The sequence below is a fragment of the Haliotis rubra genome, unplaced genomic scaffold (genome assembly GCF_003918875.1).
Source record: "Haliotis rubra isolate DU_JTF1 unplaced genomic scaffold, ASM391887v1 Scf47, whole genome shotgun sequence".
Taxonomy (NCBI): Eukaryota; Metazoa; Mollusca; class Gastropoda; order Lepetellida; family Haliotidae; genus Haliotis; species Haliotis rubra.
Genome location: NW_025767157.1, coordinates 2,753,183 through 2,770,736, shown reverse-complemented (window position 1 = coordinate 2,770,736; position 17,554 = coordinate 2,753,183). Strand labels below are relative to the sequence as shown.

At 36.5% G+C, this 17,554-nt stretch overlaps 1 protein-coding gene and 1 long non-coding RNA gene across 3 annotated transcripts in view; one reads left to right on the top strand and one right to left on the bottom strand.

Moving 5' to 3' along the window:
- Window positions 1-9,087, top strand: part of LOC124290570 (zinc finger MYM-type protein 3-like) — a 28,603-nt gene extending 19,516 nt beyond the window's left edge. Inside the window, 7 exon segments of the mRNA XM_046727317.1 lie at window positions 1,894-1,938; window positions 4,946-5,407; window positions 5,674-5,799; window positions 6,222-6,476; window positions 6,804-6,924; window positions 7,168-7,173; window positions 7,401-9,087. Coding sequence (XP_046583273.1) covers window positions 1,894-1,938; window positions 4,946-5,407; window positions 5,674-5,799; window positions 6,222-6,476; window positions 6,804-6,924; window positions 7,168-7,173; window positions 7,401-7,590 — 1,205 coding nt within the window. The 3' untranslated portion in view covers window positions 7,591-9,087.
- A 2,386-nt stretch (window positions 9,088-11,473) lies between these two features.
- Window positions 11,474-14,822, bottom strand: LOC124290553. 2 transcript variants are annotated; one of them, XR_006901972.1, is made up of 2 exons: window positions 13,870-14,822; window positions 11,474-13,807 (listed from the first exon to the last, which is right to left on the bottom strand). It is a non-coding gene; the product is annotated as an uncharacterized LOC124290553 (long non-coding RNA). The 2 variants fall into 2 exon arrangements; XR_006901973.1 differs by having other exon boundaries at window positions 11,474-13,794.
- Window positions 14,823-17,554: the final 2,732 nt, after the last annotated feature.

Below are 17,554 nucleotides of genomic sequence, written 5' to 3'. Positions count from 1 at the left end.
CTATTATATATGTAGCTTAAGGTTTTCCTTCATATCTTAAGCTCAATACTATATTTATATCATATAAGTATATTAGCTAACAAAACTTTAAAAAGGTTTTTTGCTATTATATATTTAGCTTAAGTTCATCATATCTTAAGCAGTATGGTTACATTATAAAATGTATTAGCTAACAAACTCTACGGAGTTTTGCTTTTATATATATAGCTTAAGTTAATCATATCTTAAGCTCAGTACTATGTTTTTTAACATAAAAAGTATATTAGTTAAAAAACTCTAAGGAGTTTTTTGCTATATACATTTAGCTTAAGTCTAATCATATCTTAAGCTTAATACTATGGTTACAATATAAGTCTATTAGCTAATAAACTCTACAGAGGTTTTGGCTATTGTATATGTAGCTTAAGTTAATTATATCTTAAGCACAGTACTATACTCATATTGTAAAAATATATTAGCTAACAAACTCTACAGAGTTTGCTATTATATATGTAGCTAAAGCTTATTCATATCTTAAGCTCAGCACTATGTTTATATCATATAAGTATATTAGCTAACAAACTCTAAAGAGTTTTGCTATTATATAATTAGCTTAAGTTTAAGCATATCTTAAGCTTAGTACTATGTTTATATCTTAAAGTAATTTAGCTAACAAACTCTAAGGAGTTTATACTAGCAATTTAACAAGCTTAAGTCTATTAGTCTTAAGCATTGTATTAATGTTATATATACTTTATCATAATAAGTACATTGTAATAAGTACATTGTAATAACCTTTATATGGCAGCTGATAAGTTAGCAGCAGGAATTCATCAGTTCAGTGCCTTTATGAAGTTCCCATAGGGTTATTACAATCATCACAGTTCAAATCACTAATTATTAAAAATCCAAAGTATTATATATTTTCCACCTCCTTTTCCTGTGAGTAGGATTCTACAAGCAGCAAGAGCAGAGTCAGGATAAGGAAAAATATGTAATTTTTTGTCAGATTTTTATTTTTTAATGTTTTTGAGGAAACGAACGAGAGTTGTGTTCTTGGTAATACTTGCTGTACATATCAGAGTAGTGGTGATCCCATTGATGATCTGGGTCATTGAACAATACTGATCAGTGGTAAGTTTTGTCTACACTGAACTAAAGGTGTTTAGTGGCAATGAACCAAACTCTATTTCTGAATTGTTTGTTCAGAATTTGGACAATACATCTGTTTACTTGTGTAAGCCAGACATTATTTAAAACAAGCTCAGTCAGCAGTAATAATACAAGCATGTCACCATTCAAATGGGATTTTCTTCAAACTGGCTGATAAACATGCTAAATTGAACAGACTTATTATATAAGAATATTTATGTCATGATTAAATGGATTGGCAAGCAAACCCAAGGCTTATCTTTATGCTGTCATAATACAAATACTTGAAATAGGCAATTCATTTTGTATTAACATATTTTCTGACATCAGATTCTCAGTAGTACCAATGAACCAATAATATAACCATTATATTATAAGTAGGTAATTGAAGTATGAGGCCACATGAGAAAATTGAATCTGCATGATTCTGTGATAAATTAATATTCAGATCAAATTATTTCAATGTTTTCCTGAATATATTTTTCAGTTATGCCACATACATTGGTTTTTTAATCATATCCTTTAGGACAATAATACATACTATTTCAAGTACCATCACAGGAACATGATGGGTTATTTACGCAATACCAGTGTAGCTTATTTCAAAGTTGCATATTCTCACAATAGGTGATCAAAATACATTACTTATCTTTTCTCTTAATGTAATATTTTATGAAATGCCACAATGCCTCTCTAACAATATTCTCATCAATCTTGGAATTTAGTTATAGTAACAAGTTTCTTTTGTTTTCTTTATAACAGATACAACCCTATGTTTTAATCTTCTAAACACTTCCCAATCTGATGGTGAGTTTCTTTGCTTTGCCAGTTTATGTTTATGATTGCTTTTACAAATTAATATACGAATTCTACAATTACGTTTATGAATTTTTCTATGAATTTTACAATTGCGTTTATGAATTCAACTAAAGTTTATCTCTGCTTCTAACTGTGATAATCTTTTGTGCTCAGGAAAGCTTGTTAATCTTTGCCGGTTCAATAAATATTGACAAAGACCATAAATGCTTGCAAATATTTTAGGCCTCTTATAGGAGTAGTAAAATAATCAATGATCTCCTGCGGCTATTATTTTGATATCTCGATCAACTACATTACCTGTTGACATTACCAATCACACACCAGTATTGATTACATTGATCAGCATGATAGACCGTACCAATCTAAGGGTTGTTCATCCTTGTAATTTCACCTAAACTGTCTCTCAAGTCATTGTTATCTATACAGATGCAATATACAGGCAACTTCAAAATCTCAAAATCAAATTCATTGTCAAAATCACTAATAATGTTCAGATATTGAATGTATACAGTTTTAATTCATCAGTTGTAGCCTCTATATTCTTTGGTAATAACAGGTGATCCAATATCAGTTCGATCGAATATATTTTATAGTTTACATGATGAAATTCAGGGATCAATGACAATTGAGTTTGTTCTGTTATTGAAGCATACTTTTTATGTGGTGGGTGTGACAGATATGCCAACCTCTACGATTGTTCTATGAAACAAATTTTCACCTCAAACTACGCCAATACGATTGCACTAGAAATTCTATGAAATTTGAAGAAAATTCATTAAAATTCAGATATATAGACAAAAACATATATTTTCGTACATTAAATACTTTTTTGGACTTCACTTACCTTCAATTCATCACATTTAATGACATATATGAACTGGAATCATTGCAAGTAACAGTTTGGAAATCTGCTGTTGGAGGTATGTGAAATTAAAGCTTCACTCGTGTCCTATTATCTTTCTCAGAATTCATCACAATTTTAAGTATTATGTTGACTACTATTTTTATGTTCAAACTACTGATTTTGATCCTTGAAACTACTATTTGCAACACTTTGGGGTTGGCATCTCTGGTATGATGATATCGCAGTGTGTAACAGAAGTGCCAAATGTAAGGCTGTGATGGTATTTTGGAATTTAGCAATTCACTCATTTACTTGTTCCCCTGCACAGTAAAATATAATCCTGTACCTGCTCATAATTTTCTTGGATTTTAGGTATATATTTAATACAACCATAATTGTCTACTGGTCAGGTTTAAGAACGAAATGAATAATTAGTTTGTTTTGTGGTGATAGTTAGACACAAAAAAAAATCATGATTTGATTCAGACCAGTCCGAATGGAGGCCATACAATTTGTAAATAGCACTGTCACCATTAACCACTTTGTTGGGCAGCCAGGGACAGTAAAGAATGAATTTGAATTTAGTTGGGTTAAAGTGTAGGGTACATAGATAGTCTTTATGTGTAACTGTCACTTTAGGGGAGGATATTGATGGCCCAGTCATCACAGGTGCCTTTATTTACTGTATAGAGTTGTGTCCCTTGTCCACACCAGACACCTGTGATTCAAATCCTGATCAGCAGACTATGTTTCTAGGTTTGTCACCATCACATTAAACTACCCGTGAAGGTCCGGGTTAGAATATTGATCTTCAGTAACCCATGTTTGTCGTAAGAGGCGACTAACGGATCGGTGGTCAGGCTCGCTGACTTGGTTAACACATGTCATCGGTTCCCAATTGCACAGATTGAATCTCATGCTGTTGATCACTGGATTGTCTGGTCTAGACTCAATGATTTACAGACCGCCGCCATATAGCTGGAATATTGCTGAGTGCGGCGTATAACTAAACTCACTCACTCACTCACTCACATTAAGCTGACAGGAATACTGTTCAAGAGGCATTAAACTGTTTCTGAGATGTAAGTCAGAGATATATCTGATCAAGGCTCCTTTGGATCATGTGATTGCAAATCAAATGTATCTTTCATAACCATTGCATGTAACTTCTTTGAGAGGCATTTTTAGAAGTTGTATAGATGAAGGAAAACCAAGTTCTATGGATAGTCAACTTCTTTATTGCAATGAGTGCGACGTTTCGGCATAGGTACTAACACCGTTACCAAGCAAGTGATACAAAGAGTTGTAACATGGAGAATATATACATAGCTGCATAGTGTGTATATACAATTGACAAGGTTGATATACATTGTATTGCTAATTAGTGATTTGAGCAGAGTAGGTTGATGTACAGAGTGATAGTGATTAAAACAATATGCAGAATGAGTTTATACAATAGATGAGTTGATGTACACTGAGATGGTAATGTGAGTTGAAGAGAGTAGGTTGATGTACACATTGATTGGTTGTGATTACAATGCACAAAAGGGAGCATAGAAGCCAATTGGATGAGGTATGGTTGGATTACTGGTGATCTTTAAAGGTGGTGATAGGCTGGGGAGATGAAATAACCTTGATCCCGGTTCATGGTGGGGTTGAAGCGTTGGATTTTTATGGCTTCAAGAAGTTTCTTAATCTTGAAGTCTGATCGGTTGGTTTCCAGGATGTGGATGTTGTCCCAAAGGATGGCATGGTCAGGGTTGGCTTGGGTGTGGTCGGCTATGGCGGATTTGGAGTCTTTTTTCTGGACTGAAGTTTTGTGTTCTTTAATTCGTAGTGGGAGAGGGCGGGACGTTTCACCTATGTAAGAGTCTCCACATTGGCAATTGATCTGGTAGACTACTCCTGTGGGGTCTTCTTTGGTTGTTGATGGGGGTTTGCCTGTGGCTTGGAGGAGGTTTTGGATGGACTTGCCTTTCTGGAACAGAACGTCTATACCTGCTTGCTGCTGAAGGAGACTATCCATAGAACTTGGTTTTCCTTCATTGCATGTAAATTCAGCAGGGGCCATCTCACAGTCCTTGGTTTGTATAAGTTCAGGAATGAGATAAATTAGATTATTTTTAATAGTTCTTTACTTTTCCGTTCTAGATCCCCCGCCAGTTCCTCCCCAACCTGACACAATAAGAATGATTGATGAGGAAGATGATGACTATCTCCCCCCTCGAGAAACACGATCACGTAGAGGGAAGCGTGGATCAAGAGGAAGAGGGGCCCGCCAGTCTAAAAGAGCCCGAGTTGAAATTCCAGAGCCAGAACCTCCAAGTGAGCCATCTCCCCCACCTCTGGCACCATCCCTTCCTCCTCCAGATGCCAATATGCACCTCAAATACACGTATGGCGTCAATGCCTGGCGCCACTGGGTCGTCCACAAGAATACGCTGCTGGAGAAGGTTTCCAAGAGGGGGTCTGGGAAACTAAAGCTGTTCAAGACAGACCTGCTTCAGTGTACTGCAGATGAGCTCAACTACTCACTGTGTTTGTTTGTCAAGGAAGTGAGGAAGCCAAATGGAGAGGAGTATTCTCCCGACAGTATTTACTACCTCTGTCTAGGTGAGTTCACAGGAGACTGTAGAAATCAATGACAATAGACACAAGTTAAAAAACAGTCTAATAAAATTCTGTTTGGTTGCATACTTAGCTGGTAATTGTACATAATTTCTCTAACATTTATTGAAGATGATGCTAGGGGCTTGTTTTTTGGCACACACTGTAGGTGGAGCATCATCATCAGTAACTAGCAGGTTGGAATACACTGCCATCAAACATCACTTTTGTGCCACACTTTGTGACGTTGTACAACTGTATTTTCATGGCAGGTATTCAGCAATACTTGTATGAGAACAGCCGTATTGACAACATCTTCACAGACCTGTACTACGAGAAGTTCACAGAGTGTCTCAACGATGTGCTAGCTAAATATGAGCCCAAAGTAAACGCAACAGGTAAGAGTGACACAAATGAGTACCAACAACATAATTTTTTTAATAGGTAACCCCAGACCCAATATTTTTCATTGACTTCCACAATAGCATTATATTTACGTTATATGTAAGCGCTCAACCACTATTGCATGTACATATGTGCACAGTCTAGCCTTTCAGTGAGTTTGTTTTTCCTTCGAGGGCTGTGGGGAATCCATGTCAGAAAAGATACCCTAATAGCTATGCTTTTCGTAAGAGGCTTCTAATTTTTTAGAATGACTTACTAAAAACTTAGTAAATATGGATGGTCTGTGGTTTGGAAGTATATGATATTAAAGGCTGACAAACAGAAACATTAAAGATATATACTTTATTGACATGGGATAATATATATAACCCGTAACTCCCTGTACCTTGTTAGTTATTCCCCAACTCTCTCCCAGGTCAGATGCTGTGTCGGATAGAGGAGGAGCACATCTGGGAGTGTAAACAGCTGGGAGCCCACTCACCCTATGTCCTCCTCAACACTCTCATATACTTCAACACCAAACACTTCATGCTGAAAACAACTGAGGAGCATATGAAACTGTCATTCGCTCACATACTGAAGCACTGGAAGAAGGGCGGTCCAGGGTCGAAGGTTGTGACAGGTCAAGGTCGGAGTGTCTCTTTGCGGTACTACTGCCTTAACCCAGGAAGTAAGTGTGTGCAAACATTTCTTGTTTTGTGTCTTGAAATAGTAAAGTAAATTACAGTTATAACAAACATAACAAGGGACCACTAGTTTGTTAACACCATAGTTTATTACATGCATTTAACTAAGATATACACTCGAGCAGATATCCCCAGATATCCCAGGGCATTAAGCAACTCTATGTAAATCGCAACCCAGAATACATGAAATCAATATGAACGACCTTTCCATTGTATGAGGTCTAATAACAATCTGCAGGCCATTGTCAAGTAGCTGAAATATTGCTGCCATTAACCCATCTTTCTTGCTCATATTTCTGTGCTTGTTATAGATGGCCAGAGCACCCCAAACAAGAAGCCAAAGGAAGGCATACCAGTTTATGAGACGTCAGAGAACTTAGAGAACCCTCTAAGATGTCCTGTCAAACTCTATGAGTTCTACCTCTCCAAGTGGTAAGTGAGATTTTACTTTCATTAAAAGTAAACCTTCTGAATTTATGTGTAACTGTAATGTGTGAATTTCATGTGAGATATATATATATATTATTATTTTTTATTTTATTTTATTTTTGCTTGTGAGATATATATTGCAAACTAATGTGGTAATCATATTTTTGGTGGAAATGCATTTCGTAAGATTTTTGTTCTGTAATAGGTGTGTAGCAGTCAGTATCAAAATATTATTGTTTTTTTCAGCTCCAGGTAACCAGTTCATTCACAGTCAAGGCACCTGCAATGATCATGCAATGTCATGATATCATTACATAATGCAATAGGTTCAAGGCGTAAACAAATATCTTTATCTCAATCATTTCTTAAATTTAACAGTAAAATGGAGAAAAAAGTAAAATAAGTAAATCCTGCTAACTGAACTATTTCAGTCTGAATAATTCATTTGTGCTATTTTCAATTCTCTCTTCCCATTTCAGCCCGGAGAGTATTAAGAACAGGAATGACATGTTCTACCTGGTCCCTGAGCGGAGTTGTGTTCCGGACAGTCCTGTCTGGTACTCCACACAGTCCATCTCAACGGAGTCCATGAGCAAGATGCTCAATAGAATCCTCCTCGTGAGAGAAATACAGGAGGCTCACATACATGCTCAGCCGATATATGTCTAAACAACATAAGAATTGTCTGACTCTGATATTCTCCAGGAGCAATCCTGTTGGAATCTTTCAGAAACATCCTCTTGTCATTCTCCAGGAATTTTACCCAGGACCATATTCCAGTAAAAAATATTCTCCAGGAACATCTTCAAGTAATATTCTAAAGAAACTATTCTCTTGGATATTCTCTGTGAATTGTCATCTGGGGACATTTTATAGTAATATTCTCCAGGAATGTCCACAGGGAACATCATTCAATACTATTTTCCAGAAACATACCATGGAACAGTCTTCAGTAATATTCAACAGGAAGGTCCTCTTTGAATATCCTTGGTACTATATTCCAGGAGCATTCTATAGGAACATCCGTCAGTAATATGCTACGAGAACATCCTCTATGAATATCCTGCAGTACTATTTTCCAGAAGCATTCTTTGGAAACACTGATCAGTACTATTCTCCAGGAACATCTTCTGTGAATATCCTACAATACTATTTTCCAGGAGCATTCTATGGGAACATGTGTCGGTAATATTCTACAGGAACATCCTCTATGAATATCCTTCAGTTCTATACTCCAGGAGCCTTCTGTGGAAATATGTCAGTAATATTCTCAAGGAACATCCTCTATGAATATTCTTCAGTACTCTACTCCAGGAGCATTCTATGGGAATATCTGTCAGTAATATTCTCCTGGAACGTCCTCTGTGAATATCCTGCAGTACTCTTCCTTAGCAACAATCCCCTGGGAAAGTGCTTCAGTGCTGGGAAAGTGCTTCAGTGCTATGCTCTAGGAATGTCCTCTTGGAACATCCATCTGTAGTATTCTCCAGGATCCTTAATGACATCGATAGCTTTAATACCATCATCTTTCACACAGTGCTGTAGTCCAGATACATTACTGAAATCTAGCTACATCAGGAATTGGTGACTTTAAGGCTGCTGTGTTGGACTGTCATGGCTGCAGTTGATTTGCACTGGTACACTGCCTTAAAAAGCATGCATCATGTATCATGAAAGCACTATCTAGCAAAATGTGATGATCAACACGACTACACGTGTATCCTGTTTACACCAATATCATGTATCCGGAGCATGTATCCCCCATGTGTCAGGTGACATAGTTTGTTAGTCTGTCAGTCCTCTGAAATATATAAAGTTAATGATTTTTTTAATTAATCATTTCAATATTTAATGATTACTAATGTATGAAGAATGTTTGAAAATCAGGGAAGAACAAAATATTTGTGGCAACCAACTAGATGCTGCTGCTGTCGCTGCTTGTAAGAGTAGACCCAGTGACACATTTAAGTGTCGTGTTGCTGATGTCCAAGTGTGGATGTTGAGGTTGTTGTCGTCACAGGTATTTCAGAAACATATCCCAGGCACAGTTCAATATACATAACTAACCCCAGGATACTTTCTGTATTCACAAATGTACCCAGACTTGACAGTGCTGGCAGCAGTGGTGTCAGGATACATACCAAGGTTAGAGATTTGCTGTTGTATATTATTATAGGGTTTCAAATTCCAAAATTCCAGACAACACAAATATGGAATATACTAGTACTTGTACTGAATTCAGCATTGATATTGTGCCTCTTGTCGGGAGCACTTTTGTAGTTAGATCATGGCAGGGGTACATTTGTGCGTACAGGAAGGTGGCTGGAGTATGTTTCATTGACAACAAACCCAACAGCCCCAATTATGAAAAGCAAGAGATTCCTTGTGCTTTGAAGCTTGGTACAACACAGTTCAGACAGTGGGAAATACGAATTTAAGAATGAGGTTATGTGCTCACAATATGGTCAGTTCCTTCCAACAGATTTCCTTGTTATACCTACTATAGCAAGATGTTGGAGGCCACAATAATATCATATACTTTAGATAATTTTTAAAATGTCACATATGACTGTAACCAAGCTATGCTTCCGATTTTGTTCATTGTATATTTTGCATTATAGTATCTATCAACACCAACAAAGTTAACCTGAAATTCAGATTGATTACCAACTGTGTTGTGTTCTATGTGGATTCTGTGTATCTTGAGGTAACCCGGAGGCCAGTGTATTAGCTGATCAAGGAGAGAACAAGGTTCCTTTCGCCACCAATGTGAAGGCTATCGAAATCCGTCTGTGACTGGTGTACCGCGACACACTTGCTGTACATGTGAGACCTGAGTTGTGAACAATCCTTGGATGTGCTTCCTGTTGGGGGTGCTAGCTAGGAATCCTCTTCCATCTGTCTTACAGTACAGATCTGCTGATTTGTTGAGGAATAAATGTTGTATTTGTATAACTGTTTCTTCCTTCCCCTAACTATCTGGTCAATGAAGTCACCGTGTGCCATACCTGTGCTTTAACTAGATAGCTTTTGTACTTACGTAGATGATGCTCTAGTTCCACATGATCATGCATAATCATAGATTCGAGTCCCAGATTTGACAGTTTGGAATCGTCAGTCCAATGTACGTAAATCAACAGTAGCGTAATTGCTCGGTTGTTAACTCTGTAATTATGGAGGTTTTGCAATGAAAGGTACTGAGTATTTTTCATCATGAAAACTGGCTTTGAAATTTCCCCATAATTCTAAATTGAGTAAAAGATGTCATAAATCTGCTTTAATATGATTCTTTGTACTGTGATTTTTATAAAGGTTCAAAACATATTTTGCCCAATATTCGGTATAATGTTTGCCTGTAGTTTTATATGTCAATAATATATGTAGTTTTAGATGCTGGCCAGTATTTTAGTCTAAGCCATGTTTTGATTAAAGTTACATTTGTTTTATTGAGAATAGGCAATGTACTTACATCATCTCCTGTATAAAAGGCAGACATGATGAAATTATTTGTTACAATGAACGACGTTTGTATAATGCTTCATAGTTAAAAAGGTAAAAGAAAATAAAGCTAAATAAACAATATGGAACATTTTGTTATGATTTTAAAAAAAATATGTTTTGTGTTAATACAGTGAAGTTTTGAGATGTTACTGGAGTTTCTTTAGGGCTATCTACACCACATGTGGAATGCCAGGTTAGAGCTGGTCCCTAGCAACCTCCGCTAGTCATATGACACAGCTTAATGCATCAACTTATGCAGCTGATGACTTTTCAACAAGCACCAACATTGTGCATTGTCGCTCGGGATATCAGTGGATTGTCCGGTCCGGTCTGGCTTACTTACAAGCCTGCTGAGTCAGTGCCCCAAAACAACCCAACACAATACACACACTAACACTAACAAACTAAAACTTTCTGTTCAGCTACAAGATAAACAATTACAGAAATGATCCTGTTGGTGATACGTAGGGAATGACACTATCCATTTTGTCTCTGTTCCCATACATATATTTGGTAACACATGTTACACGTCATTCATTTCATATGGTTACTATTGCTGACATACCTATTTTCAGTTCCTCAGCAGTTCGTAGTGAGTGAAAGCTGTTTTAATTCACTGTGGCAATACTCAAGACAAGAAAATACTTATTTCAAGAAAATCTGTGTATTGACACACCAGAATAACCACCAGGTGTTAGTTAAGTTTGAATCTAAAGATGAGCATGATCTAGGTTTTGCCTCCCCAAACTTCATGAATGGACTGACCAGAAAACCAATAAACTCAAACCCTGTGGAGATGGGGGTTAGAACTTAGCAACATTTGCTTATTGTATGAGGCAACTATTGGGATGGTATGGACAGACTTTGTGACATGGTCGCTGTATATCATCATATTCCAACTGGGTAGGCCAATGCTCATGATGTCAATCACGGGATTGTTTTGTCCAGGTTTGGTTATTTTCTAACTCCCGTCAATTTGCTTGAGTATTGCTGAAAGAGACATTAATCATTTCAAATGTAACCTTGAAGACAACAATGAAGAAAATCTCTGTAAAGTTAATCAACTTTATTACCATAAAATCAAGATTTATGCAAACAGGTGATAGCATCAAGAAGAATTGAAAAGAAATCAATAAAGTGTCCTAAAATAGCACTATGAAGTAATTTTTAGATGTCTTGATAGACATCCATTTCAAGAAACGAGACAACCTTGAGACGAAGACTAACACATGGACATGTCGCTTTGTAAGCAGGTGATGAAACAAACATACACAAACTCATACAGTCAGATGGAACTGTTCCCTAGTTACAACAAATAATTGATAAAATCATGATTTATCCATTTTTTTGTTTTCATTTTTTGTTTTACCAGACACTGAGACCAGTCATATGTTACAAGGTTCAGAAGGTCACCAAATACATTCTTGGTTTTAATCTTAATTCATGATTCTTTCATACTCATTCAAGTCAATCTGTCAGGATAAGTGTATAATAATATACAGCTGCTTAACTTACTGAAAATAGGTATATTACAATTTTCAGAACAACCTTAAACAAATAAACAATACCACTACCTTGTAACTGACTGGTCCCGACATACTGTGTGTGTCTGGTGTCATAACTGCACTTCTAGAAACATAACAATACCGAAAAGTGAAAAAGTTTTAACATTTCAATTACTGATTTCTAACAAGTTCACCTGTTCACCATTTTACAGCGAGTCAGAAATACTGATGTACTGCTTCATGCAATTCTTTTCTCAACACGAATGAAACCGTAAATCAGTTAATTATCCTGAGAAACACATTTCAAGAAGGCATCAAATATTTATTGCTCATGTTTTATCCTACTGTCTCACTGACAATGAAATATGCTTAAAACCAACATTTCAACAAATTCCAATTTCAAGTAATAATTCATTAACAAAGTATTGAAAAGAGTATGTTGACAGAATGAGCACTAAAACAGTTGTATAAGTGCTGTAATCATCCTGAAAGCCAGGGATATGTTATGCTTTGTATCTCCTCTAACCCCCTGGATAGAGGCTACACCAGCCAATCTGCACTCAGGGCTTGGGACTCATTGTGTGGATCCATTTAATGGCTTTGGGAAACTTTCCTACAGGTAGGTTGTATATTTGTTTGCTCTGCATTGCAGCTCTTGTGACAAAGTCAGCAATGAACAAATAGTTTTCCAGCTCTAGATCTCCATGGAAATAGCAGAGCCACACAGAATGCCATATCCCTGGATTTGAGAATGTGAGGTGATGTACAATATCATTTCTTGAATCCATTCACTTCAACAACCATGAAACAAACATAGATCACCATTATGAGCAATCACACCAGATAAAGATCATGCGCTTCATTATGAGGTGTATGTTGTTCAAAGGCAAGCAATGGAAGAAGTGAGGCTGGCCCAGTCAGAGTGACCTGGCCAAATCAGAATGAGGCTGGCCCAGTCAGAGTGAGGCTGGTCCGATCAGAATGAGGCTGTACAACTGGATCTCCACTTGGCTTGAGTGATCATTTACTTCCTATCAGAAGCTATATACAAGATAGATTAGTCACATAAACATTTCCCATACAGCGAATATAAATTCTTTATTAGATTTCATCCACTGTCATAAATGAGACAGGGAGCATTTCACTTTTACAAATGTATTTTGCTAGAAACTGACTGTCCTAGAACAAGCCATTTTCGAGGTTACAGAAAGAGGTGATAGTGATGAAGGGCAATCATGAACATGTAATGAAATCATGTAAGTAGGCCTGAAATATGAGTAAGGTGATCATATAAAATATCACTGGACTCATGTTGCAGCATTACAGGAAATAAACAGAACCATTGCAGCAACAAGATGTGTGGCATTAAGTAGAAGTAACTGTAAATGGGTCCCCTTGCACAAACTTTTCTTATGAGTTACAACCACTCCTTAAGACAATATATTATCACAAAAAAATGAAAAAAATAACCTTCGTAAGACACTAAATTCCAAATTGAAACGGAAACATTACCCTTACATGTCACCCCTGTTTATCACCTGAATGTATCACCCCTACATGTCACCCATATGTATCACCAGAACATATAACCCTATATGTTACCCCTATGTATCACCCCTACATGTCACTCCTATGTATCACACTTACATGTCACCCCACGTACCACCTGAATGTATCACCCCTATGTATCACCTGAACATATCCCCATGTACAGCATGGATGTATCACCCCTATGTATCACCTGAACGTATCACCCCCTAATGTCACCCCATGTACCACCTGAATGTATCATCCCCATGTACAACATGGATGTATCACCCCTATGTATCACCTGAACGTATCATCCCCACATCACCCTATGTATCACCTGAATGTACCACCTGAATGTATCACCCCTATGTATCAGCTGAACGTATCATCCCCACATCACCCTATGTATCACCTGAATGTATCACCCCTACATGCTACTCTATGTCCTAGAACCAGCTCTTCCCACAGGGTTGGAGGAGAAACATACTAGGATGAAAATTTCTTCATGAATTCATTACAGGCATAAGCCAACTTACTACTTTACACTGAGACAAGTTGGTAGACCTGACTATTGTAAACTGATTAATCATGTTTCATTACATTATCTAAGACACAGGAACACTCAATGTTATTGATAATGGAATATGGAGCCATCTTCTAAGCCAACTGACCAACTCACATCTGATTCAGCACACAACTATTACACTATAGCCACACTAGGTCACAACCATACAACCACACACAAGTCTTGATAAATGGTAAATATGTAAATAATTGTACAAGTCAGGAACACTAAACAAAGAATTCATATTTTGAGCAAAAAGTAATACTTGGTTTCTCATTAACTGGCTTTAAAACATGAGTTGTAACAGAGGCCATATTTGTGTATAAGGAGATGTCATTCAGTAAATTTAGAAATGCCATAGAAACAGCAGGTATTTTAGCCTCTGTCTCACAGGTCGGTCTGCCATTATTTGGTCATAGTTATTGATTTGGCACACACTGTGACAGTCACAACTAGTTGCAGAGTGAGTGAGTGAGTAAGAAGGTTTGAACCCAGCTTCCAACAGTATTTCATGATATCTAATCCACCGGTGTCAGCTGGCAAACAGCAGCACCAGGTTCACATCCAAGAGTATAAACGGCCAAGGAATTAAAGCATGAAATGTCTTTGGTGTCAGATCATACCATGTGTGTGATACTTCCTGAGAGGTACCAGTACTCAGTAGTGATGTTCCGGTTAACTGAAATAATTCGAAGATTGGTCGCAGTGACCAAATGACCAAGCAATCGATCACATTTTCTCATAATCAAACACAGACGATTTTGGAAACACTGTACTAGTGTTTAGTATTGTCAGGGCCTGAAAATGTGTTTAATTCTTAGAAAACTTACTTCACTAACTGAAAAGTCATGACTTAATATTTCTCTAAGACTCCAGGAAGTTTATGTTAATGATATATTAGTCATCACTTTAAAGTAGCAAGTTGCCTCATGTTATACATATCTGCAATAACAACCTGGATAGGAAAATCTGAAAAATGGCGCTAACCAATTTTTTTCGATGATTGCCCGATGGCAATGAAGCAATCATCAACTGTGAGATTTCATCCAATTCCCAACACTAGTACTGAGTAAAGATACTGAGTGTGAGTCTCACTACCCCAACCTATCCAGCTACTACACACTATGTTGTTGTAGCCTTCTCTTTACTGTAATGGGTGCCATTGTACCAAACAACCTTAGCACTAAGACTGTCCTTTTAAAGTCTATGTTAAGTTACGATCACCATAGCTCTAAAGATCTCTTTGTACAACTGCACCCTGGTATAGGTAATCACTCTACCAAGGAATGATTTATGTACTACCCACTCAAATGTGATTTATTCAAGTCTTGCAACAAAGGTGCTTTGTGTCTTATTAAGTACTGTCTACCTTTAAGTCATATTCCCTAAACAAAACAGTTAAAAAGTTCATTACACAAAAAAACATATACATGTGATATATATCTATATCAGCTAGTAACACTTATCAAAACCATTTACGTTTCACTGATGTTACATGACCGTAAATTCAACAAGATTCCACTTCACAATTTTGAGGTCTAGCAAGATACAAATATGCTACTCAACCTCTGCTAGGGATTACGATTTCCCAGGTGGCATCTGAATGTGACCTGTTGTCAATATTGCTAAAGAATAGCATTTACACCTTAAGTTAAAAGGTAAAATAGACACATATACATATTCCCAATAGCTGTTGCAGCAATATCAAGTACCAGAATATCCTCACCAAATCTTATACAGCATATGGAGACCCTGATTCCAGCAGCCTCTACTGAGTCAAATCACAGACACACCCACACACCAATCTGCTGTCTACAAACTACTACCGGGACCACTATTCTCATCTCCACAATACAACTATAGTCTGTTTGCGGTGAAAACGTACCGATGAATTTCACTTTAAACAAAAAAGTAAAACAAATAAAGTGAAATTAAGATTGCGAATCCTCATAATTTTACCTTGCCATTTGAAAATTTAAATCTGATAATTTTATTCAACTTGGGATGAAAGTTGTTTAACAAACGATCATAGTTTCAAATCGGTATTATTGGTTTGTATTACAAGGGGGTATGCACATAAATAAGTTGAATAAAAATCTAAGATTTAAATGTTCAATTGGCAAGGTAGAATTATGAGGATTCGCAATCTTAATTCCACTTTATTCGATTTACATTTTTGTTTAAAGTGCAATTCACCTGTACGTTTTCACTGCAAACAGACTATATATGATTTCAGTTTCTGACTGCTCAACAGTTCCCTTCAGACTTTATATAACACATATCTATTTATGTTACATCTGAATGAAAGTACACAATGTGAACACTTGTCCAGTTCAGGTTGGGATGATAACGAAAATGGAATGTTACACAATATTCAATAATGTTCAGTGACGTGGAAGCTCTGATGTACATGCAAACTGTCATTGTTTGTTAGGATTATGCTTAATTTCATTATTGCTGATGATGGTTCAATGGCATAAAGTGACCTTGGCACTAAAGCTGCAGGAAACAAAGGCTTAGTCAATGATGGTAAAAAATAAAAAATATAGAAAATTGCATTTTTTTAACAGTTCTGAATTTCTTAAATTTATAACCCTTAACTGCACACAAGACTATTTCAGCCTAAATGACTGTTCAACCTTAGTCTTATTGGTCTACATTGCTTCAACAAGCCAACTTGCTATGTAGTTTGTAGGTCTCCTCTTTTCAGCAGAAACATTTTTAAGTGATGTTTCATGTTACCTTATTTCTATGTTTTCATACCATTAGCGTCTGCTGAAATAATACAAAATATCAGAAAGTCATTTCAATTCTATTTTCCTTGAGTTATTTTTCATGTCTGCAAATCCTTAAACCACAAAAATATATGATGTATCACGTAAAGCATCAGTTTCAACATCTACAGTGCTATGATCACTTTGTGCACATGGACCTTGAAGCATATCAAATATAACAAACATGAGTATTCTAAATATTTCATGTGTATTTCATGTATATTTCATGTACATGTATATGAGATGTATATTCAATGTATATTAGATTTGTACTCCATGTACATTACATGTATACACTGTGTGGTGTATTCAATGGTTAATATAATGTATATACTGTCTCTCGTGTGTTTACCTTGCGTATTCCATGTTTATTTTTTCTATATATACCATGTGTTTTCTGTATTCCACATGTATACCCTATTCATCACATGTGTATTTTTTTTCATGAATATAACAAGTTGACAATATGTCTTCTTAATATGGAAAATATGTCCCAAATGAGACGTTAACCATTAACCCTTCAAAGAAAGCCTGTAAATTGAAGCAATGCTGAAAAACAACGGAACAAGGGAGGTCACTCTTCTCATGTAATTGTGGCTCCTGTGACCAATGGGCCTCCTTGCCACCAACAATTGGTAGTGGTTGGCAGCTAGGGTAAAATGTGGTGGCGGTGTGTGGTGGTGGTGGTGGTGATGATGATGATGATGATGATGATGATGATGATGATGATGATGATGATGATGATGATGATGATGATG